Source organism: Parathielavia appendiculata, assembly GCF_033297405.1.
Source record: "Parathielavia appendiculata strain CBS 731.68 unplaced genomic scaffold N657scaffold_12, whole genome shotgun sequence".
Taxonomy (NCBI): Eukaryota; Fungi; Ascomycota; class Sordariomycetes; order Sordariales; family Chaetomiaceae; genus Parathielavia; species Parathielavia appendiculata.
In genome coordinates this window covers 719325-742465 of record NW_026944231.1, presented here as the reverse complement: position 1 = coordinate 742465, position 23141 = coordinate 719325, and the positions used below count along the sequence as shown (strand labels likewise).

Genomic DNA, 23141 nt, shown 5'->3' with positions numbered 1-23141 from the left:
CTGTCTATCTCCTCCTCGAAAATTCATTCAGGGCTCCTTTTTTTCTTTTCTTTTCCTCTTTTGCTCTCTTCTAATCTTGCTTTCACGGTCACCGACGGCTCAGGAATCCAGTCAGTCAAGGCGACGCGTTCAGTATCTCACCTAGTGTGCGCATCCAAGCCGGCACCATGACCGAACCCGAGAACTTTGACGACGAGCTCTTCGCCGATCTGTATGTGTCAATGGGTGGTACTTCGCTACGGGCATGGATTCTGACTGCTGGCAGCTACAACGATGATGAACCACCTGCCAAGCCAACGGGCGCCTCAGCCCCGGACCAGTACTCAGCTACCCAAGCTGCGGCCCCTGAAGCCAAGGAAGGGATTGAGAATGGCGGGCAACAGCAGGATTACAATGGCGGAGGGGATGCCACCCATATGAAGTACGAGGACGAAGAGGAAGAGGAGGACGACGATGAGATCGACTTCAACTTAGGAAACGGCCCATCCGCTGCAGTATCACACCGCGACCATGATGACCAACACGATGAAAAGCCGAGCTATAGCGCGCCCCCTGCGGCGGCGCCCGCTACGAAGGGCCCGAATGCCAAGGAAGATGGGTAAGTACAGTTCATTTATTTGCTTGGGCATGACACATATCCATGGCGCGCGCGTACATTTCTGGGCCTCTGGGAGGTTACCATACGCTGTATCGAATCATGACAGCATTGCCGTGGCTGGCATTTGCGACACTATCACAAAACGCAAAGTCTGGCGGAGAGCGTGGTATGAAACTTTGAGGGCAAGGGTTGGGCAAGTAAGGTTGGGATCTAGGTGTGAACCAGGTGGGATTGTTCTGGTCGGTGTTCCCAAACCTGCCACCCTATGATTCTGGTGCACATTTTGGGCACGCGTGGGTGGAACAAAGGCGAATGCGAGAATCCGTGTTTGGGAAAGAAACCAGATTTCCTGTCTGGAAGGAGAAAGAGGAGGGACTGGACTCTGCCTGAACGGACACCCGCCACGATCATACAGCGCCGACACGATAGATGGGGAGTTTGTGCTCCTGTCTTGTTAGCCCAGTCCGCAGATGATCTTAGACGACCACGAGACGGCATGGCGCGGGTTAACCCTGAGCCATGTGCTCTGGTATCTAGGTTAAAATTTGGCAGGCGATTAGCGCAGCACTCAGAAGAGGCAGCTAGCTTCACGATAGGCAACAAGAGCACGAGACAGGAACAAGAAAATCAGTTCGGCAAAGGTCATCACTGGCACTCTGCGCTGCATCTTTCTTCACACTCGTGGGAATTGCTGTAGCGTACTTCGCGTTCGGCTCCGCAACACACTTCGCTTCTTCGACGCCGCCATCCAACCGTCAACATGCCCGATCAGGATCAATTCTGGGTTCTCAATCATACATACTCGGAACTCTCACAATGGCCTGACTTCATCCCGCTCGATTCAAACGAAAGCGATAGCGATAGCGATAGCGATAGCGAGAGCGACAGCGAGAGCGTCAGCAACAACAGCGACGGCTCCTGACACCCCAGCGTCCTCATCTCCACTCCGCGACACTTCACTCTCCTCACCGCCCGAGCGTGGTGGTCGGCTGCCAAGGATTATCGTGAGAATTAACGGGGCTGCTCCTCACAATGGAAACGATTACGGTCCAAGTGGAAGGTTGGAAAAATAATGTACCACACATGGACGAGTCGAGGATGCAGCAGCCGCTGTGGGCTCAGCTATCCTCTTACCCTTTCAATGTTTCCGACGCTCTCACCGGAACCATTTGAATGGCGGTTGAGATGCCGTGTTGCTGGAAGAGAAGAGCCTATCAAAAACTGGGATCGGCTGTCGGCTTTCCAACATGTCATGGCCCTATTCGCACACCCATGAACACTTCACCTCTATATGCCCTTTTGCACTTCACGAGAGATAGAATGATGATGCTAACGGGCTTCGCGCATACAGGAAGATGTTCATCGGTGGACTGAACTGGGAGACTACAGACCGTAAGCCGACCCGCATAAAGGCCCGTTTGAAAAATTGTATGCTAAGTCAATTTTCAGAATCCTTGAGAGACTACTTCTCCCAGTTCGGCGAAGTGGTGGAATGCACCGTCATGAGAGATGGCGCCACCGGCCGCTCCCGTGGTTTCGGCTTCCTCACCTTCAAGGACCCCAAGACGGTCAACATTGTCATGGTGAAGGAGCACTATCTGGATGGCAAGATCGTGAGTATCTCTCTCGAACCCTTTCCAGAGACAAATGTCCTTTCAAGTTGCTCACCACACATTAATTCCCCTTCCAGATCGACCCCAAGCGCGCCATCCCCCGCGACGAGCAGGAAAAGACGTCCAAGATCTTTGTGGGCGGCGTCAGCCAGGAGACCACCGACCACGAGTTCCGCGAGTACTTTGCGCAGTTCGGCCGCGTCGTCGACGCCACCCTCATGATGGACAAAGATACGGGCCGCCCGCGCGGCTTCGGCTTCGTCACCTTTGAGAGCGAGGCCGGCGTCGAGGCCTGCCTCACCGCCAACCTGGAGATTCACGGAAAGCCGATCGAGGTCAAGAAGGCCCAGCCGCGCGGCAATCTCCGGGACGACAACGACGACGCCCGCCGCGGTGGCAAATTCGGCGGCGGCGGCCGCAAGGGACAACAACAGGGTGGCATGGGTGGCGGTATGGGCGGCATGGACGATGGCAGTGGTCAGATGGGGGGTGCCATGGGTGGCGGTATGGGCGGCATGGGCCCCGGCACGGCGGGCATGTCGGGCCAGGTCATGGCGCAGTATATCCAGCGCATGCAGCAGGCCATGGCCATGTTCCAGCAGCAGATGATGATGAACCGCAACATGAACCCCGCCATGGCCCAGATGATGTACATGCAGCAGATGCAGCAGATGCAGCAGATGATGGCCCAGCAGCAGCAGGGGAGCAGGGGTGGGCCCATGCCGGCTATGCCTGCTATGCCGCCTGGTATGAACCCGGCTATGATGCAGCAGATGATGAACCAGCAGCAGCAGCAACAAGGCGGCGGGGTTGGTGCTGGTGGTGGTCCTGGTGGGCTGGGAGGAATAAACCAGGGCGGGATGAGTCCCGGTGGGGGCAGCCAAGCTAGCGGTAGTGGTGGTGGCGGCGGCGGCGGCGGCGGCGGTGGCGGTCCGAACCGGCCCGGGGGGTACAACGCCTATGAGCAGCAGCAGTTTGAGCAGCAGCAGTTTGAGCAGCAGCCGCAAGGTCCCGGTGGCCACCAACAACAAGGCGGTCGTCGCGGCGGGCGCGGTAGTAGTGCTGGAGCAGGTGACATGCACCACCACCACCACCAGCAGGGCTATGGCCAGGGCGGCACGTTCATGGGTGGTGGCGGTGGTCAGGGCGGGCCTACCAGCTGGGAGGGCATGTATGACGACGTTCCGCAGCCCATCATGAGCCAGGGCGGCGGTGGTTTCGGTGGTGGTGGGCGGGGTGGGTTCCACAAGGGCGGACGCGGTCACCAGCAGCAGCAGATGCCGCAGGGCCCCATGGATCCTAACAACGCGCCACCTCCAAACGCGCCGACGGGACCCAAGAATGCGGGCCGGGCCGGGGCGAATTACCGCGGTGGTGGCCGGGGCGGGAACAGGGGGTTCCATCCTTATGCGAGAAGCTAGGGGCCTTCTCATTAAGGGGCAGTTCTTGATGGGAAGCAGAGTGGTGCGGGGCCTTTCTTTGCGTTCTGCGTTCTCTGAGTTCTTGGGCTCATTATCGAGTATGGCCGGGCGAGGAGGGGTTTGAGAATGCGGGTACGGGAGGGAGGGAATAGGGACGGGCTAGTTCGACCTCGGGCAGGATGATGCTATTCACAGGTCTAAGGCTGATAGTAAAACGAGAGGTAACATCAAGGGGGGATTTCCTTGCGGATTTTTTGTACAGTATCATTGCTTTCAGAGTTCGATGCCTTTTAACCTCACATTCCTGACATTAACGTATCCACGAGGGCGAGACACAGGACAGAGACGGCTGGATGATCTGCGATGCCGCCTCCCAAACATGGCGCATCTCAACCTAACCATATAGTGCTGTGAACCCCTCTGCTGGCGGCTGCAACCAGTTCCGCTTATCATACTCAAACCCCTCGGCGCCCTCAATGATATGGAACGTGTAGATGATCCTCCCCTTCTGACTCGTATTCTTCTCGCTCTTGTGCAGCAGATTCCCATGGATCAGCACCAACGACCCAGCCTTGACCTCCCCAGACACATACTCGGCTTGCCCATTCTCATTTTGGAGCTCCTCACCATAACCCTCCCCCTTAGGAAACTTACTCCCTTGATTCGCCACCATCTCGGTCCCCTTCCCATCCTTGATTTCGGCATCCTTCCTCACCAACCGCTTCTCGACGGGCGCCCAGCGGTGCGAGCCCGGCAGGAAACTTAAACACCCGTTCTCGAGCGTGGCATCCTCGAGCGCATACCAGAACCCGACGGCGCTGGGCGGGTCCGTGTACAAGAAGGTCGAGTCCATATGCGGAGGCACCGCGCCGCCGATCTCGGGCTGCTTGCAGATAACCATGCTCTGTAGCACGCGCGGGTCGGTGAACCCCAAAGACCGGGCGACGGCCGCGGGGCTGGCCTTCATGCCTTCATTATCAGAACCCGATAAGAGGGAGGCAAAGGGCGGCGACAGCACGTGCAGGTAGTGGCCAATCTTGTTGACGGCGCGGTGTTTGGGCTTGATGAGGTTGCCCGACGAGTCAAAGGCGTCGTCTTCTAGAAAGAAGCGGATCTTGTCGCCCGAGCTGAGGAAGTAGTCGTCGCCGACGTGGTCGTCGCCTGTTTCGCCGCCCGTGCGGAAGCGCGTGAGCGGGTGCGTGGACAGGTCCAGCGTGTCAAGCAGCCGCTGTGTTTCGGCGAGGAGGGAGGAGACGGTTGAGGGGGAGAGCGCGTCGGGGATGATCAGGTAGCCGTCGCGCTGGAAGGCGGCCAGTTGGTCGGGGGTGAGCCCTTCTTCGGGGGCTGTATCCGAGGACATGATGGGCGTGTGTGACAGGAAGAGTTCAGGTGTGAAAGGCTGAGTCGTTGTTGGGATAGAGTTGAGAGTTGAGAGGGGTGAGTAGAGAGGTGTGAGTTGAGTTGAGAGGTGTGAGTTGAGTTGAGAGGTGTGAGTTGAGAAGTGTGAGGTGAGTTGAAGAGGGGTGCGTTGACCCCGCCATGTCTCAAGCTCCATATTTTATCTGGCACTCTGTGACCAGCGTTGTTGTTGCCATCACACCGTCGCACATCGTGTACAAAGTAAGACGGAGGAACAGAAATAGGGGGAACGAAATAGGAGGCACCGCATGTCCTCAGGTTGCATGTCAGCATCAGCAGAACCCGATATAGATTCACGGAGCAACATGCTAAACAGAGACAGAAAGCATTCCCACCTCTTCCACTCTAGCCCACAGACCGGGTGGTAGAACAATGCACGGGTAGACCTTCTCCTATCGGACCCAGTGAAGCATTCCAAAAACAAACCCATCAGTGATGTCTGCAGCCGGCCCGCCCAGAGGTCCCCTACCATCCTGCTCCGCCAAAGCGACTACCCTTCCCACCTGTTTCACTACAGAACGAGAAAAACGAAAGGTGGCATAGCCAATTTATATAACATACACACAAATCCTGCAGATGACTCTCGTCGAGCTTGAATAGAGCGCAGCGGGTAGAATCTCGACATGGCGAGGACCACGAGAGAAGGGAACCGCGCCGGAAAGGATGGTATCAAGGCATTCGATGATCAAAATTCCATGACGCCACGTAGAAGGAGAAGCTGAAGGAGAAAGGGCAAACAGAAACAGATCCAAATCCGGGAGGAGGATCAGCCCAACGCCAAAACGCCTCGAAACTTAGCAAGCAACCCAACCTCTCCCAACCAAGAAACCACGCGGCAAGCCTGCTTCCACTCGCCAGTCAAGCAGTCCCAGGCCCATCCGGTCTTTCCTACCTCCAACCCTCCGACCCCCGCCACCGAGGCATGCGCGCCCCTTACTTCCTCAACACAGCATCATACACAGCCGTCAGCCCCGACACGGCCGTGCCCACCAGCACACCCCTCCAGCCGCTGTACAGCGCCGAGTTGATGCGGCTGACCGACTCCAGGCTAATTAGACCCCAGAAGGTGACGCCCTGGGCATACACGACGTAGGTGACAACAGCCTTGACGATGCTGAACATGACGGGATCAACGACATACGCGACCGGGCCGCCCCGCCTGACGACGCGCCCACCCGACGCCGACACCCCGACCGACTGCGCCTGCGCCGCGCCCAAGCTGAGATTAAAGAAATACCCGGCCAAACTCGGCAGCAACACGCTCGTCAGAGCCCAGGTGAGCGTCGGCCCCCAGAACCCGGCCGTTACGAGCGCGAACATGTCGGGCAAATAGACGGGATAGTCGGGCGTGCCCAGCGCGCGCACGGCGGGGACCGTGAACGCGTACCGGTCGGGCAGCACCTCCTGGCGCAAGCGGTACAGCTCGAACAGCGCAATGGCCGACACGACCGAGTGCACCGTCGACAGCCAGGCGCGCGTCTGCTGGGTGGCCTCGCCGAACCCGGAGTCGCGGTACAGCGAGGCGACGCGCGTGCGCACGGCCAGCGCGCTGCGGTCAACCGCCTGCGCCACCTCGGCCGGCGTCGCCGGCAGCTGCAGACGGCTCGCCAGCGCCATGGCCCGGCCGGGTGTGCGCGCCAGCGCGTCCGAGGCGGCTTGCGCCGCGTGGGCGGTTTGGGTTGTAAGGGAGGTCGACTCGTCTTCGTCGTCTTCTTCTTCGTCGGGTCTGTGTGCGGGTAGGGAGTGGTTAACTAGTTGGAAAGGGGAGTTGCCTTTTGTGGTTTGTGGTTGTGTTCTTAAAACCGCGACGCGACTTCGCGCGCTCAGGTATTGAGGGAGGGGCCGGGGAGGATGAAGACTCACTCGACGGCGGCGGCAATCTCCTCGACGACTCTGGCTGCCCGACGGCGGGCTGGCTTCAAGTCAAGGGTAGCCAGACCCTCCTTCTTGACGGGCGAGCCGCCGGCGCGGGCGCGGCTCTTGAAGTAGTCTTGGAACCGGGAGTCCAGCTGGTATCGCGAGGCTTGCTCCGAGAGGTGCTCGTCAATGGCGAGCTCCAGGTCGGTCTTTCGGTAGCTCTCGTAACTGTGATCAGGAAGGACTGATTAGATCGTGCCATAGTGTCTTTGCTGCGGCTGTTGCGACGCGTCTGAGTCGAGATTGGGGAGGGATGGTGGTGGTGATGCAATGACACGCGAGATTCTGCAGCAGCACGACTGCTTTCGCGCATAGTACAGAATCGGATGCGTGTTGCAAAATGTGATAGAACGCAGCGAACAATTACGGGACACCACAAAATCGATTGCTCTTGTGAATGCGAAGCAAATGCGTTGCAAAGACGTACTCTTTCAGGCCGATGGCTTGCGCCAGCTCGACGAGGTCCGACTTGCGCTGTCGCGCGAGCCAGCTGTTTCCACTCGACATGTTTTGCAAGTAAGAAGCAAGTCGAAATTGATATCGCTATGATCGCGCAAATCAGGCGACTCCAAATGCGATGGTTTTGTTGAGAGCCAAACAGGTTGGATTGAGCTGGAATGTGTTTGTATCAAGAGTGAAGCTATGATGCCAAATTGCCAGGATGTGCTGTGGAGGGGAGGGGGTTCTGAGGGTTGTTGTGTGTTGTTTTTGTTTTGACCAACGACGTGTTTTGGCCCCTCGCCTGCGGCCGGCAAGCTCCCGCCAGCTTGGGCGGCTGATTGTCCCGGGGATTTCTGGACGTGCCAGACTGCCAGTGCCCAAGAAATGAGGGGGCTGGAAATGGCCTGTGAGGTCATTCTGGAGGAGGGCTCCACAGGCCAATCAACTGCTCCACTGCTGATCTGTTCCTTCACTCACAGAGCATCACTGGGTCATCTCATGTTCATCATTCACTCCCACAGTCCGAATGAAAAAGGGGATGGAAAAGGAGGGGAAAACAAATCAAGGCTCAGTATAGGGCGCAATACAAAGAGTCATGCCACGCAGGGTGAAGAACGGAAGGGATGAATCTCATAACGTTGGTTATTTCAATCACATCCAACACACACTGATGATCACTGAATGTCCCCTGCCCATCAAACTAGTTCCAGGTCACTCACAAACCTCTCCCTCCCCCTCTTGACAAACCTCACCGGCACATACCTCCCCCCATGCAACTTCAGCGTCAAGACCGAATCCGCCTGCCGAATCGTCTCCCTACTCTTCTCCTGCGCCCGCCGATACAACCTCCGCTTCTCCTCCGGTCCCATCGTCTCCACCTGCTCATCGCTCGCCCACTCGTCCACCGCCAACTCAATACTATACCTCTGAAAAATCACAGCCAGCACGGCCCCCATTTCGACCATAGCAATCCGCCTCCCCAAACACGACCGCGGCCCGTCGCTAAAGGGCAGATAGCTGCCCCGCACGGGCCGGTACAGCGACGCCGACACATCACTGCCCTGGAACCCGCCGTAGTCGGCCTTATCCTCCACCACCACCGCTGCCGTCGCCTCCTCCTTTTGACCCAACTTCACATCCCGGCTGCGGTACCATCTCTCGGGCAAGAAATCGTCCATGTCGTTCCCCTTCCCGGACGTCTCGCTCGGCCGGGTCGGCCACCAGCGCGGGTTGCGGTGCACGCACACTGCCAGCAAGGTAATGGCCAGCCCCGCGGGGAGGACATGCGTCTGACCGTCAATCGTGACGGGCTGGTCGGCGTCCGGTATAACAACCTTGGGGATGCCCGTGACGGGCGGCATGAGGCGCAGCGTCTCGTTGACGGTGGCGCCGACGTGGCTGGCCAGGAGCGGGTTGATGACTTTCTCATAGTCCCAAGTGGATGGGTCCGAGCCGCCAAAAAGGGCGTCGACGTCGCGCTGGAGGCGGCGCTGCGTCGCCGGGTTGTTGGCGAGCTCCACGAGCGCAAAGTGCAGCGTGTTGGCCGTCGTCTCGTGGCCCGCGACGATCATGATGAAGGCGTTGCCGACGATGTCCGAGTCGGCGAGCTCGCTGTTGTTGTCCTTGGCGGAGCTGTTGTATTTGGACTGCACCAGCTGGCCCATGATGTCCATGCCTTCTGTACGCAACTGGCCGCTCTGGGTTTCTTCAATCTTGTCGTTGAGGAACTCGTTCATGTATTGGACATAGTTGCGCTTGGCTGTGTAGGCTTCCTTGGCGAACTTGAAGGGGAGAATTCCTGGTCGGGATGTTAGTCCTGTTTACAACGCAGGTCGAGCAGAAGGGGAAAACGGACGGAGTAGAACCTCGGGGAACACCATAATGGCGACGATCCGTTCCAGGGTGAGCGCCACCGAGTCAGCAAAGGTCAAGGAATGCCCCAACGGCGCGTCCAAGCTGCCATACTTGGCCAGCTTGGGGTCGATGTCCTTGGGTAGCGTCTGGCCAGGCCAGAGCAAGCGCAAGCCGAATCCCACGTAGCCGATGATGTTGAGGGCCCATGTCATGGTGTCGTGCTCGAGCGACCTGATGGTCTTTGTCGTGCCGGTCCTCTCGCCGTCTGGGTCGCCAAACCACATGTCGAGCATGCCCCTCGTCTGGTTGATGGCCTCGGCGAAGGTGTGGGCCGCGTTCTTTTCATTGAAGCTGGCGCTAGTGACCTTGCGGTGGATGCGCCAGAGGGCTCCTTCGGTGGTGAGAACATTCTTGCCAAACATGTCGAGAATGTCGTACTTGGCAATATCCTTTGGGAAGGCCTCGCGGCGCTGCGTGATGTGGTGGATCACCTCGGCGCTCTGGGTGTACATGATGAGGTTGGTTGGGGATACCACGATAAAGCTCTCGGTTCTCAGGCGGTCAAAGTGTGTCTGCCCCGTGCTGTAGGCCCATTCGGGGATCATGACGCTGAGAGGTCAGCTATGGTGTGGTTGCCTCTGAGAAAGAAGTGCTCACAATAACCATTTTTTCCATAGCGACCTCGGAAGTAGTTTGATAAGGGGGACCCATAGCCAAAAGGTGAGCTGCCACGCAATGTTGATGGGGGAAATAGCTGCCATCTGTCAGCAAAGTCATGGCATCATGGCCCAATGAATGGCTGTTGTTGCTTACGGACAACGAGATAGACAAGGCCCGTCTTCCGTGCCTTGGCGATGTTTTTCCGCAAACCCGAGAGGATTGTGTAGATGGCTACTGCGACGGTGGCGCCGACGGCAGCAAGCAAGGTAAAGGCCATGGTCAAGACTAGGCCTTGATAGCCCTACCGTCGTGTCCCCGCTGTCACTTGATGCCGGTCAAACTGTCATCCGTACCAGATGACGGATCCAACAGGCATTGATGAGGTTGAGCTATGGCGCGTAGGGCCAGCAGCACTCGGTCCGGCAGAAGTAGTTTCAGTAGAACAAAGACAGAGGCTCAGGTGGGCAGCTCGGTTTCAGATGGCGACTATGTGTTTGTGGGGCCGCCCATCTTGCTACACTACCTTAGGACCCGTGGGACCTCATCGGCCGCCACTCGAAGAAGCTGAACTGGGACAAATCTCCAAAGACGAATGGCTCGGCTTCACCCTGCCAGGGTGAAAAGGGCGGGACAAATCCGGTGTGAAAGTTCCATGCCATGTTCTGTGCGAGTCGGTTCCCGATTACAACCACCCTCTCCAGAGCCAGCGAGTGCCCTGGTGTATGAAACCAACAAACCGCTTGGGCACTGGAACTTCTGGAATGCCACAGTGATTGGTTGACCATGTCCTTCGATGTTCGGGGCCTGCCATCCCGGGAATAGCGCATGCACACTGCCGGTGCACTTGGCAAGCCGTCGAGAGAAATCCCCAAAGTTCCCCGTCCCAGGCCGTGCCAAGCCCAGCCCCACACCCATTCATTCGTACAATACAGCACAGGTAGGAGTAATAACGGAAAATTCCATCACTTCCACACTGCCGGAACTTAGTACAGTTCACCTACTGTATTATCCAACAACTCGAAGGCCCAATCTCCTCGCTGTTGCAGTTGCTGTCAAGCCGGACAGCATCAGACGTCAAACCCGCAACCCACTCAGATTGTCTAGCTTGTTGAACTCAAAGAACCCAAGGGCCTCAACGACGAGGCACGAGACCCAGGACTTCGAATTCGAGATGATGTCACGCAAAGCTCATGTCTCGAACACGGCATAACGCAGCAGCCTGCATCCCGCAATCGCTGCCCGTCCCGTCCGCATCCAACTGCGCAGTTTGGGGTGACACAGAACCGCTACATGTGCCGGGATTACTATTGGATGGCCCAGACCTGACGAGACACGTAACATCAAGTTCAACACCACCATGTATCGGTCCCCAACCTCGCTATAGCCGACATAAGTTCTCGGGGATGTTGTCGCATGGCAAGGGACGGCCGAAAAGCGAGGCTTGTCCCCCGCACTTTGATACATTCTTCGGAATCACCACGGAGCGAACCGGGCATGGCACCCATCGAGATGAGATTTCATCCAGATCAAGGAGTCGCAAGCCTTCCATTCGCCTCGATCTCATCCGGACATATGGGAGAAGATTGTCTCACCGGAGTAAACCGTTGACCACGGCCCGTGGCGAGTTTCAAAACGACCGCCGATGTCCACTTTTGGACGCCGCCGCCAGACTCCGGCACCCATATCGGCTGACGACAAGGATGCCGAGTCAGAGGGCGGTCCAAGCTCGCCGTGCGCAGGGCCACATCGATCGCTTTGCGGAAATCACCGCACCGACACAATGGCCCTCGCCCGATCCTCATCGCCCTGTGCGGGGTATTCGCTCCGTCTGATGGTTGTGCTGGAAAAGGATGACAACAGAGCTTTCCATCTCGCTCCGCACGCCCACACAGTGTGCATCGCATCCGCTGTCCAAAGAGGGGTCTCAAGGAGCTTCCATCCGAAGAGCTTGACCCTGGCAAAAGCAGTGACCTTGATGGGCCAGCTCGAGTCGTCGTACTCTCTCGCTACCCCATGTTGCCCACAAAAGTTCCGCTCATTGTGTAGATGGGAGGAGACTGTGCTAGCACAAAACGCAGTAGGTACTCGCAGTAATCGTGATATGAGTTGAGGAGAAATAAACACCAACATCGCTCGTTGGAGGATTTAGTCAACCGTAGTCCCTATACGACACCCCCCGTGCCCGTTAACAACATGCGTCGAGCACGGTCCAATACCTTAGCTGGGCTTTCCCATCAATGGTTTGGAGTTCTCGTTATGCCCTAACTCCCAGGACTGCCAATTGCTCAAAGTGAACACATAACCAAGCAATGCAGCAGTACTGTGTCTTCAGTTCAGCTGGGAGTCCATCAACACCAATGCCAGGATCCTCAACCTGCCCCTCGACGAGCTTTATATCACTTATATATCGGAGCTTTGCCGCTGATAGTCAAATGACTGGCCCACGCCGCTCTCTAAAGCAGGACTACCAATACCAGGCATGTAAGATATATCGTACAATCCAAGGCCCGAGGCTCAACCGCCCGTATTTTAAACACACCCAAGGCCCCAACCACCATGGCCGCCCCTCCGCTGCCATCATCAACACGTCAAGTCCCAAACGCAGAGGTCCCGCCCGATATCATTCGCCTTTCATCATGAATCATCAAAACCAAAGCCAGAACAGAAAGCCCGGCCAATCAAAGCCAAGCCTACATCACGGGCAAGCAAGCGCGGCGCCATACCAAGTGTGGTGAGGGTGAAAGCCATCCACAAAGCACGCAAGTCAACACCACCAACAACCCGCACACTCCGAACACCATCATCACCAACCCAAAAAGCACATTGCAAAGCAAACACAGCCCAAACCACCCAAAACCAAACAGTCAAAGAGACTCAGAAGGGCAACGCTGATTAGGCCCCTGAAAGCCCGCCAGCCGACGTAACGAAGCCGATCAAGCAAAGCTTCAGGGGTTCGTCCGCCACCGGATAGAAATTACAAGACCAATTGTGGTACAGGGAGAACCGAAAAAGGAAAAAATTGAGGGCGAGGAAAGGAAAAGAACGCAACGCAACGCATCAATAAAACTTTTCCGCCTCTACCCATTGGCCGTCGTGAAAAGAAAACCCAACCCATAAAACCCAAAAAGTCAAAAGGAAAAGAGAGCCCCCAAACGCCCTGGAGATGCAGTGATGATGCAACCCTGCCGGCCGTAGCTAGCCAGCCTACCGTCGGAAACCCGACCCTGACCTGACCTGACCTGACCTGCTGCCCTGACTGAAAGAGCAAACCCAAATTCATCATGTCCCAGCATTCCCAGATTTCCGTACCCATCCCATCCAACCATGCCGTTTAATGTTTTCCCATTGCCATGCCCAGGCCATGCCGGTGTCAGAAATGCATAAGAAGGGTTCATTGGCCTCGTCCGTGGCTGTCGTGCCTGTCGTGACCGTCATGCCTCCTGGAAAGGCGAAAGGGGGTGAGGCTTGGCACCTAGATCTGAATGCCGTTCCATAAATCAAGGGTGGAAAAAAATAGGAAAAATAGGAAATCTTGAGTGAGAAATGATGTGGTCGGGCATGATGTTGATGTTGGTTCTCAACCAGTCAGTCAGTCTGACCGGTCAGAGTCCATGCCGTCCATGCTGTCGTCTATGTTGGCAGGGCCAACTTGACTTCCCGGGCCATCATCACCACCACCACCACCACCATAACCCCGCCTCGTAATCCATTCCACTCACTCCCCGAGTGGGACAGTAAAGTGCGAACGGGAAACGACGACCGCACCGCATCTCCCTTCCCGATCCACCAGTCAAACCAATCCATGAAATCCATGCCGGGATGTTCACTCCATCACTCTCCTTGTCTTGTGGTAGCCAGTCCAATTCAGTCTAGTTGAGTCCGCTCGCGATAGTGACCAGACTCCAGACCCAGACCAACCAAGCCCATCTCGATTGTAGGTGCGCATCTGCCATGGCGACTGAGGCGACTGTCTAGGACGTCTGCCGAGACGGACTGCCCCTAGCGCCCGCAAAGAACGACCGACCGACTAGCCCCCAGCAACTCAGAGCTGAACGAAAAGAAAGAAAGTAACCCCCCATACCACGCATGCAACGCACGCAGCCAATGATACCGAGTCAAAGAGAAACGAAGGGACCAACCAAGCCCGAAGAACGACTGTCACCAGTCCAGCTCAGCGCGTCGTGCGTCTGGAAGACTTTTGACGGTATAGTTATGTATGTGATGTCGAAAAGTCGAAGCCCGCGAGCGAAGGAGAAACCAAGAGCGGGAAAAAAGGAAAAGCTTCTTGTCGTTATGGTATGGTAGCAGTACATAGCCCTGGGCCGTTGAAACCATGGAACTGACCGTGAAGTGATGGATGGGGTGGCGCAGCCATTAAACAGCGAGTATCGGTGGGAACGCTGTTGCCGAGGCAGTCTGGTTCGGTTGATCAGAAACTGAACCGGGGGAAAGAAGCGAAGTTTTTTTTCGGTGATTGTTTTGTCGTTTTATGGATTTTTTTTTGGACCTTTTTCTTTTGAGTTGCGTCGTGTCACGGTGACTATGATGTCCTCCCCGCCTAACCAAGAGAAAAGAGAGGGGAGCGGTGGGCGTGCAAGAAAACCCTTGATCGCTGACTCGCTTGCTCGCTCGATGGTGAAGAAAGCGAAGCCGAAAAGGGCGGCTGCCAAATCCGCCCCAGTGAATTTGTATCAGAAAAGTATAGAAAGAGACGACTGGATGTATAGATGCGTTGAGGAATGCGCTGAGCTTCCTTGTCGATAGCCCACGAGAAGCGAGAGAAAGATCAATGTCGCTGATGTTCCGCTGCCGCATCCCTCAGGAATGGTGCATTGTGGCATTGTGATCTCAGCAAAAGAAACGAGAAGGAAAAAAAACAGCCGCTGTCTGCTCCGTCCTTTGTCGCCATGGGATCACCGTCTCCAGTGAGTTTCTCAGCCCCTCCATCAGGTGAGGACCCCTCCATCAGGTGAGGACGGGTCCGTCTCTCAGAGTGAGCAGATCTCAACGACGAGCCGGGGGGTACGCCTCGTACGGGTCAGCTGGCGGGGCGCCGCCGTGCGGAGGAAGACGTGTAGAAGCCGACGGATAGTACTCAGCAGCACGCGGCATGCTGTCGCTGGTGAAAGTCGGGTTCGGCGCCGGGAGACCGTTGTAGGGCGAGGGCCTGGGGCCGGGCTGGCCGTACATGTTGGCCGTGGGGGCGGCAGCCTGGGCTGCGACATAGGGGTTGCCGGCGGGCTCGTAGCGAGCGTCCTGAGTACTGAAGCCGTCGTTGCCATGACCAACCATAGTCGGCCGGGGGCGCGGCGGCGTGCTCAAGTGGCGCGAATGCTTAGTTGCACCAGCAGGAGGCGGGCCGCCCTGGGGGCCACCGGCAACAGGCGGACGCATGTAGTCGTTCTGGGGATAGGCAGCCTGCTGCTGAGACTGGTGATACCTGCGGTAATCGGCATCCCAGAACATATTCTGGCCCAGGTTGGAGGCGACGTAGGCGGGGTCACGCATGCAGTCGCGGCCGTGGAGGGTGGCTTGGGCCTGGACGTAACCCGAGTAGCCATTAGCAGCCTCGGGATAGTTAGCCTGGAAGCCCATGGCAGGCTGATTGTAGGCGTTGCTGTCCATGGAGAAAGCGCGTTGATGGGAGCCGCCGCGCGGAGGAGCATCGGGGAAGCGAGGAGGCCAAGCACCAGGCATGGCCACCGGCTGGTTGCCGTAGGCATAGCGGTTGTTCTCAAAGTGGGCGTTGCCGGGACCCTGAGGATGAGGTCGGAAAGGGAGGTGAGCAGCGCGATGGTCCGGCTCATCGTCGTAATCATTCTCACCGCGGCGCTGGCGCTTGTCGCGGGAGGGAGTACGAGGGGCAGGCTGTGGCTGCTTCCGCCGCATGGGAACGGGCGCCGGCCTGGCCCGGTTGTTTTTGGGCTTGACCCTCTCCCCAACGATGTTGGGCAAAATTTCAATGTCTGGGAAAGCCAGGAGAGTCATGCTGTCCAGCTCGCGGCAGATACGAGCCACAATCTCCTGGATTTCGGCGGTCGACTTGCCCGAGCCGGTCTCGTTGAGCAGCCATTGGGGCACCAAAATACCATCAGTGGCGAGAGGGCTGAGGTCCTCACTCTCGTTTCCGTCATCCTCCTCATCGTCGTCCTCATCTGACCTGGATTTGCGCTTCCTGTTCTCTTGGAGCCGGATCTTTTCACGGCGCCGGACCTCGAGGGTCCAGTCCACGACGACGCCTTCCTGATGGAGCCCCCGGTCCTTGTTGTAATTGCTCCACGCTTCGAGACGCAGGATTTGGAGCTCCACCATGCGAATGAGCTTTTTGTTAAACTCATGGGTGTTTCGGTACCTAGCACGCTGGTAGTGCTTTCTGCATACCCACATCCACACATGTTCTGGGATGCTGCGCGTGCAATTCTTGTTGCGACCAAAGATATGTGACATGGACTTACGCCAATTAACCGTGGCCGGATCCAGATCTTTGGTCATAAGACAGTCCTCCATAAACTTGCAGGATTTAGGCAGCGTAAAGTCGCACTCCTCCATCAGGATCTCGATTGTCTGATACAGCCGAGGGACGGCCGAACTGATGAGGACCTGGTCCAATCGCAGCGGAGGGTCATTGTTCTGTGCGATGTGTGGGAATATGCGGCCGGGCGCCTGAGCTGGGTTGGCGTCCGAGCTGCGGCTGGGAACGACACTGCGCCCTGAGGAAGACGAAGCACGGTGATAAATGCTGTATGGTGAGCGCTGGGCGTGGCGGGCGGGGCCGAGCGGGCTTGAAGACGAAGCGGCTTGCAATGGGCTGGGTGTCTGTTAGCAATGCACAACAAGAATTCATCATCAAGCAATGCCATATAGTGAGGGCTGTGCGTGACAGTGTAACGAAAGAAAAAGGAATAGGGCCGGGTAATTGTTCCATCAGGGGTAGGGAGGTGAGTATAGCTGGCCCCGGTGACCCGGTTTAACTTGGGATGATTTGCCTTTGTACGTAGATGGGCTTGGGCATGAACAATGAGGTGGCCTAACGGTCCCTTCCATGAAGATCCAGAAGCTCGAAGAGACGTGGGGTCCCGGTGTAACTGCCGGCGTGCCGGGTGACATGTGGGGTGGTGCACCGATCTCCCGCTTCTGCAGGAAGTGCCGGAAGGGTGTGAAAAGTGGGAACAAACCGGGTTGTCGCATTGGACCCCCGCGCTTGCAGGGATGTACAAAGGCACGGGATGGCGATCCGAAGAGGCCGCGATCTGAACAGACTCGCGATCCCAAGCTTTGAAGCCTTCCGGAACAATTCTGCCGTCGTCCAGATTGCGGGCGGGGCTATAGAAAACTGCGACAGTGGGGTTCAGGGAAGTTCAGGGGTTGTTTCTGGCCCCTGAAAGCAAGAGCCGGAGGCAGTGTAAACAAACGAAAAAAGGTGCCAAAGTGAGGGGCAATCGATAACGGGCGAAATTGATGCTCTGTGACCGGAAATCGGTGCTCGACAAAGGAAAAACAATTGGTGGATCGCCGATCGAATATTGGGGCTCGAATATGATGATGGACAAGATGTGATGGGCAGTGTGATCGGGTCGTCTTCAGCATCTTGATAGCTTACCTGCTACTCTCTGCTGCCGCTCCTCCCAAGCCAGCGGGCAGGCGTCGCATCATGGGCATGACAGCGTCCGTCGGCGAGTCAGCACGGTCGTCGGAGGTAACATCGAGGGCGCGATGGCTTGCAAATCGTGATGAACGTCGACGAACTGGTGGTGAGTCGTCTTCTTCATCCACGACCTGGGGGATGTTGCGCTTGGAATCCTCATCAGCGGCATCAGTCATGTCGGCCATTTTGTTCTGGGTATCGATGCTATCGATGCTGCAATAGCTTGGAAACTGGCCGGTGATGGAGTGTGCAGAGGGTGGTGTTTCAGGAATCGAGTATGTGGTTGAGTAGGATGGGTTGCGCGAGTGCGATGAAGAGTTGTGAGTGTTGATGGAAGAAGCAAAGGAAGAGGTGGAGGCTCCCGAATTGGAATATTTATGGGCGTAAGTTGGGGTGGTTGAGTTGAAGGTGGATGGGCCCGGATTGGAAGTTGGATGGGCGTAAGTTGGGGTGGTTGAGTTGAAGGTGGATGCCTCCGAGTTAGGATTTTGATAGGCGTAAGTTGCGCCGGATGAGTTGAAGGTGGATGGTACAGAGTTGGAGTATTTGTGGACGTAGGTTGGGGTGGTCGAGTTCGCGGCGGATGCTCCCAAGTTGGAATGGTTGTGGGAGTATGTTGAGGTGGTCGGGTCTGAGGCGGATGCCCCCAAGCTGGAAAATTTATGGGCGTAGGTTGTTGGGCTCGTCGAATTCGAGGCAGATGTCCCCAAGTTGGAATAATGATCGGCCTGGGATGAGCTGGCCAAATTCAAGGCAGATGGCCCCAGGTTGGAATTCTCATTGGCAAATGTTGAGCTTGCGGAATTCGAGGCGGTTGTTCCCAAATCGCAATATTTATGCTCGTAGATCGGGCTCGTCGAGGTCGAGGCGGGGCGCTCATGTGAAGAGCTTGGGATGGCAGCTGGCGAAGCCGAATAGCCTTCCCGTGGCCGGGCGCCATTCAGCATTTGATCGATCCGCATAGTGTTATTCATGGTGACTCAACCACACAGTTAGCCTCGCCAGCAATGGGATGAAAACACCAAAACAAGGCCAGCTCAGCAGAACAAGGTCATGAGGACCACAATGATGATTAGTGGGCAGCTCAACAAAGGGATTTCGATCAGAACAATAAGCCAAACTCAAATTCGAGGCAAAGGGTCAAGCCCGCGATACCCACACCCGAAGGAGAACAACGTCAACAAACGGAACAAGGAGAAGGTTGAACCATACTCGGCAGGGACTCGGGCGTGTTCGAGGAGAAACGAGAACCAAACATAGGACGACAAAGGACAGGACGATGGGCCATATGGTGTCAGTGTAAGGTAGTTCAGAGAAACAAGAGAAACAAGAACACCAGGACAGATGAGCCACAACCCAAAGTCCGGACTGGGGCTTAATGTGTGTCGTCGTCCCGCAGCATGAATCGAGGGCACAGTTCCGGAGACAGTGCGTGTCTGAGCTCAGGCAGTTGAGCTCACTAGGGCCCATCCTTGAAGGCGATCTGGCACGGCAAGGGTTCCTGGGAAAAGTAGGGGCCCAGAACGATGGGTTGCAGAGTATGTGCCGGACAAGGATCAGGGCGGAGAAAGTTGGGGACCTCAAGCGCGCAGCCAAGGTAGGGTACTTACCTAGTAGCTGCTTTCTCGAATCGGAGAACAAAACAACCGAAAGAAATCTAGGGAATCGGTGCGGCGCTCGTGCCCAAGCAAGGGACGGGAAGAGCTAAAAGTATGTTGCTAAGAACCCTTCCCATCGGCTACCACGTTAGTGATACCTTTCATTGAAGCGGAGGTCAAGTGGGATGATCTCACCAGGTAAATGTTGGATGGCCCAGCCATGCCAGGTTGATGCTCGAAGACACAAATTCTTGCGGTAGATGCCGTGTTTCCAGGATGCAATCACCAGATCACAATGTTTTCCTTTTCGAGGACCGTTTCGATCGCGGTAACGGTGCATCGAGCATATCGCAGAGCGCTATACCTGTCCCATGGTGCATTCCTGGGACAGAGCCATCGGTTGTCATGGACGCATGCATCGGGAAACCAAGTCCATCAGCCGGCGCGTGAGGGAAGACTTGACATTGCCTATCTATTACAGTCTTACAGATTGTCTGATCTTCCGAGGCCGGTAGAGGGCTTAACGCAGAGACCGGTGGAAAGTTCGTGCCTGCACACGCCGGCATCCGCACTCGCATCTACCCATCGAACTAAGGCAGCTCAAGGCACACGCCATGCCCTTGCAGGCGTTGGTGGATGAGGCGCAGCAGCCGCGAGGATCGACAGACTGAAACGGCTCATGGGGAACGCCATGTTTGGCCGCCGGCCGGGCGAGCATGTGTGAACAGACAGGTAGGAGTCAAACAAAGTATTGCACATGGCAGGGAGCCGCCAGAGAGAGAGAGGGAGAGAGCGTCGAACTGTGTGGTGGATGCGGTTCACGGCGGCAGGGAGGCATGCGGTGCACCGTCTGACCAATTTGCGGCCATTCTAGCCGGCAAATGCAGGCTTTGCTAAAATGGCGCGCCTCGGGGCCGTTGTCTGATGTACCGCAGGTATTGCAACCACAGGAATGGATGACCTGACGATGGGAAACGCTGGGTTTCGATTTTCTCCGAAGTTGAGCTGCAGGCAGGGGTTGAGTGTTTGGTGTGGGAGATCCCGGCACAAGCGGTTTCCTAGCATCGGGGACAAAACTGCCCCAGCGATAACCAGATCGTAAAGAAGTAACTATGTGGTATCCTGTAATTACGTCATAACTGTCTGACTCGGTATCATATGCTGTCTCCGTAACCACATGTGGCGGGATATATTTATGAAACTTGCAGTTGGCAGAGCGCTGCTAAAACTGGATCAGATCCGTTGGACTGTAGGTACCAATTAGGAGCCGCCACTTGTCTCACAGTCGGTTGGCAGATGCTCAATGCTCCATCTGTGAAGTCTTTTGGGGATCTCGGTAGTGGTATAACTTTCAGGATCGTAAACGACTCAAGATGGAGTGCTCGGACTCCACTTCGTTGCAGGGCGGCGCCTCTGTTTCAGCATAGAGAGCTTGGCACCGAGCTTTCTCTTGGCGTTACAGGACAAACCCGGAAACACTTTCGAGTACCACAGAGCAACAACAGACAGTTGTTCGCGAGCGGCACCCACTACCTTCTTCCTTGGAGAATGGCGATCCGGAAGCCTTGTGATCCGATGTGATGGAAACTGCCCTAATTTGGCCCTTCACGTCCCTGCCAGAGCGCGTTATTGCCATTACCAAGTTCAGTTCGAACAATGGACTGGGGCGGCCTCCTGGTTCCGTGATGCACCGACATTGCGACACTGTCATTGTCCTGCAGGACGGTAAGGGTTGGGAAATCCTTGATGACAGGAAGGAGGGTCTTCCAGCACTTCAGGCCACAGTCAGCCGAGCATACGTTCTGAAGCGAGCGTTGGTTTATGCTTCACTTCTTTGGAGCAGACAGGGACTCAAGCGTCCATCACCGATCGGAAAGACGCATTTCAGAAGGAAGCGCCCGACGACCCCAAAAAACGCATGCGCCTGGGCTGGGGGATTGGCCGGAGAAAGTGGGAAAACGGATGCCTGGGGATTCTGGAACACCACGCCGCCTCGCCTTAGCACTGGTGTAGAGCTTCCAGCTGCAGTACTCTCTAGGCTCCGTTTCCCGCCCCGGATCTGTGTTCTGGAGTCGCCGCTGCCTGCCAGCTGCGCCCACATCATAGAGCGACACTTGCAAGGAGACATCCAGGAGCCACAAGGTGCTCTTCTGCAAAAGCCGTCCCGGAGACCTGACACGTGAGCACCATTGGCACCATTCCTCTCGCCCTGTACCAGCCGCAGATAGGCCGGCCTGCCAACAGACCTGGAAGGGAATCGGGAGACCGTCCGTCGAGGCGGCACGTAAAGATACGCTAGGAGAGCAGAGCCGCGGGACTACCCGACTCCCTAACAGGGAGCGAGCAGTCATTGGAGACTTGAATCCACCGCTGTTCATCCCAAGGGACGATGGAATGGAGAGACACCACACACCAAGTTTCTTGTGCGAAACAGCGCTACCTGATAGCGCTGACGCCATTGTCTCGTACTTCCCGAGCGGAAAATCCGACATCTAAATTTGTCAACCATAGCTACGGGACGATTGGAAAGCCCACTTTGGACGACGGCGGCGAGTCAGCGGCGCGGCGGCTTACCAGGATTCTGGGCAGCGAGTGTAGCATTACACCTGGGGACCGTGTGTTTTCCTGATCTGCTATAATACCTTCGGTCATCGACCTTGAAATATTGCTTTACCTACGATTAACTACCGTAATAAGGCGAGTCCCCTAGATCCCCTTGCATGACAACATCTCAATTCTGCGAACAGAGCCCGAGGGAGGATAGGCGGTACCTTGGTCCCGAAGCTCTCATCAAGCCTGTGCCACCTCTCTTTCCGTCATTGTACCTTGCTGCCTTCTTACAGTCGGAACTTTGTGAGCTTATCGATCCTTCTGAACGTGGAAGACGCTCCCAAGCAAACACCCCCAACACTCACCGTACTGGTTCTCGCCAGGCACCGGCATACCCAAGGTACCCAGACAAGAGGACGAGCCGTGCCGCATCTGCGCAGCGTGTTCGCCCGTACAGCTACCGCATTCTCACCTCGAGTAATGACCTAGCGGCAGAAATACGGCGCAGCCTGACGTTCACACTACACACCATAAGCAACAAATCCATGACTTACATGCAGTGCAGTATCCTGGCTTTCCCTGTCCGGTCACTTAACACACCACCTGCTGTGGAGTCGATCACCTCACCCAAGCACTCAAAGTTGCGCGTAGAGAGGTCCTGGAAGATCGACCGTCATCATCCCAAGAACAAGCTATCCAATCTCAGCACATCCATGCCCAAAAGCCGTTTCAGATCTACGGACTTCTCCACACACAGCGCAAATCTCGAGGATCTGAAATCCGCCAGGGTCGGAAGATATGACTGGGCAATCTGTCCGTCGGAGAAAATAGGTTATTGTGTGCAATGCATACCTACCTAACTACCTTATATACAACCTGGTTTTTCGTTAGCTGCGGAACTGGACCGGAGCCGGATGAAACCCTCCAGGACGCTAAGCTGCAGTGCAGTGCTCCATACGTCGTCTGATGCTGCAGTGGCAAGTCGTTAGGATCCCATTGAGAGCTAAAACTCGTTGATGGTGTCAAGACGAGACGAGGGTTGGTTCTCCCTGGCAGCCCGGGTGGTGGCAAACGGTCTTATTTGTACATGTACGGACTACCAAGCTTTCAAGTTGTTGTTCATCCAGTCGTTCATCCCCCTGTATCGTACTTCGGGTCAGGTTGCTCGGCATGTCGGAAGCCTGCCGGATTGCTGAGCGCTATATACCACCAGCCGGGTTGTTTTAACCCTGTTACCGGAGTTGGGAATGGTTACAGCACCAGACGGGCTTAGACGGTTCGTCCACAGAACCAGACGCCCAGCTTCCATCGTCCCGTGGTGGAACATGTCCTCCGGATTACATCCTCCCTGCCAGATATGGACGTCTCTCTTTTCCCCACGTTAAGCAGGAGTGGACTTGAAAGCAGGAAGGGTTTTTGGATGAC

At 56.3% G+C, this 23141-nt stretch overlaps 9 protein-coding genes across 9 annotated transcripts; 3 read left to right on the top strand and 6 right to left on the bottom strand.

Annotated features, from left to right (window-relative positions):
• Window positions 1–78: 78 nt before the first annotated feature.
• N657DRAFT_128793 (uncharacterized protein) lies at window positions 79–733 on the top strand. Its single transcript, XM_062785858.1, has 2 exons — window positions 79–211; window positions 266–733. Exons 1-2 carry the CDS (start codon window positions 168–170, stop codon window positions 600–602), a joined length of 381 nt encoding a protein of 126 aa, XP_062645194.1. The 5' UTR covers window positions 79–167; the 3' UTR covers window positions 603–733.
• Window positions 734–1554: 821 nt separating this feature from the next.
• N657DRAFT_128795 (RNA-binding domain-containing protein) lies at window positions 1555–3835 on the top strand. Its single transcript, XM_062785859.1, has 4 exons — window positions 1555–1847; window positions 1950–1990; window positions 2048–2211; window positions 2289–3835. Coding segments are annotated over exons 1-4 (1551 nt in total). The 5' UTR covers window positions 1555–1845; the 3' UTR covers window positions 3633–3835.
• Window positions 3836–4026: 191 nt separating this feature from the next.
• On the bottom strand, window positions 4027–4992 carry N657DRAFT_635981 (phytanoyl-CoA dioxygenase; the record flags this gene model as incomplete). Its single annotated transcript, XM_062791383.1, has 1 exon — window positions 4027–4992. One exon carries the CDS (start codon window positions 4990–4992, stop codon window positions 4027–4029), a length of 966 nt encoding a protein of 321 aa, XP_062645192.1.
• Window positions 4993–5984: 992 nt separating this feature from the next.
• On the bottom strand, window positions 5985–10200 carry N657DRAFT_577772 (cytochrome P450; the record flags this gene model as incomplete). Its single annotated transcript, XM_062789269.1, has 6 exons — window positions 5985–6777; window positions 6915–7136; window positions 8157–9207; window positions 9265–9872; window positions 9921–10017; window positions 10077–10200. The coding sequence occupies 6 exons, from the start codon at window positions 10198–10200 to the stop codon at window positions 5985–5987; spliced, it is 2895 nt and encodes a 964-aa protein (XP_062645191.1).
• A 689-nt stretch (window positions 10201–10889) lies between these two features.
• N657DRAFT_128722 (uncharacterized protein) lies at window positions 10890–12151 on the top strand. The gene has a single exon (XM_062785854.1). It carries the CDS (start codon window positions 11114–11116, stop codon window positions 11753–11755), a length of 642 nt encoding a protein of 213 aa, XP_062645190.1. The 5' UTR covers window positions 10890–11113; the 3' UTR covers window positions 11756–12151.
• Window positions 12152–12778: 627 nt separating this feature from the next.
• Window positions 12779–13395, bottom strand: N657DRAFT_128726 (uncharacterized protein). The gene has a single exon (XM_062785855.1). The coding sequence runs from the start codon at window positions 13234–13236 to the stop codon at window positions 12898–12900; it is 339 nt and encodes a 112-aa protein (XP_062645189.1). The 5' UTR covers window positions 13237–13395; the 3' UTR covers window positions 12779–12897.
• An 868-nt stretch (window positions 13396–14263) lies between these two features.
• N657DRAFT_128729 (uncharacterized protein) lies at window positions 14264–14833 on the bottom strand. Its single transcript, XM_062785856.1, has one exon. It carries the CDS (start codon window positions 14736–14738, stop codon window positions 14298–14300), a length of 441 nt encoding a protein of 146 aa, XP_062645188.1. The 5' UTR covers window positions 14739–14833; the 3' UTR covers window positions 14264–14297.
• N657DRAFT_128738 (uncharacterized protein) lies at window positions 14833–17187 on the bottom strand. Its single transcript, XM_062785857.1, has 2 exons — window positions 16910–17187; window positions 14833–16731 (listed from the first exon to the last, which is right to left on the bottom strand). The coding sequence occupies exons 1-2, from the start codon at window positions 16933–16935 to the stop codon at window positions 14928–14930; spliced, it is 1830 nt and encodes a 609-aa protein (XP_062645187.1). The 5' UTR covers window positions 16936–17187; the 3' UTR covers window positions 14833–14927.
• A 3457-nt stretch (window positions 17188–20644) lies between these two features.
• On the bottom strand, window positions 20645–22888 carry N657DRAFT_673710 (uncharacterized protein; the record flags this gene model as incomplete). The annotated part of the gene is made up of 9 exons (XM_062795706.1): window positions 20645–21375; window positions 21580–21658; window positions 21741–21772; window positions 22082–22148; window positions 22189–22237; window positions 22271–22374; window positions 22472–22527; window positions 22590–22685; window positions 22867–22888. The coding sequence occupies 9 exons, from the start codon at window positions 22886–22888 to the stop codon at window positions 21029–21031; spliced, it is 852 nt and encodes a 283-aa protein (XP_062645186.1). The 3' UTR covers window positions 20645–21028.
• Window positions 22889–23141: the final 253 nt, after the last annotated feature.

Bases quoted from the DNA above. Each gene is read 5' to 3' on its own strand.
- N657DRAFT_128793 (XM_062785858.1), top strand. From the start codon at position 168: ATGACCGAACCCGAGAACTTTGACGACGAGCTCTTCGCCGATCT. The intron at 212-265 runs GTATGTGTCAAT...GACTGCTGGCAG, and splicing joins GACGAGCTCTTCGCCGATCT to CTACAACGATGATGAACCAC.
- N657DRAFT_128795 (XM_062785859.1), top strand. The intron at 1,991-2,047 runs GTAAGCCGACCC...GTCAATTTTCAG, and splicing joins GAACTGGGAGACTACAGACC to AATCCTTGAGAGACTACTTC. The intron at 2,212-2,288 runs GTGAGTATCTCT...TTCCCCTTCCAG, and splicing joins ACTATCTGGATGGCAAGATC to ATCGACCCCAAGCGCGCCAT.
- N657DRAFT_128722 (XM_062785854.1), top strand. From the start codon at position 11,114: ATGTCTCGAACACGGCATAACGCAGCAGCCTGCATCCCGCAATCGCTG.
- N657DRAFT_128726 (XM_062785855.1), bottom strand. From the start codon at position 13,236: ATGGGTACGGAAATCTGGGAATGCTGGGACATGATGAATTTGGGTTTG.
- N657DRAFT_128729 (XM_062785856.1), bottom strand. From the start codon at position 14,738: ATGCGGCAGCGGAACATCAGCGACATTGATCTTTCTCTCGCTTCTCGT.
- N657DRAFT_128738 (XM_062785857.1), bottom strand. From the start codon at position 16,935: ATGCCCAAGCCCATCTACGTACAAAG. The intron at 16,732-16,909 runs GCAAATCATCCC...ACAGACACCCAG, and splicing joins AAGCCCATCTACGTACAAAG to CCCATTGCAAGCCGCTTCGT.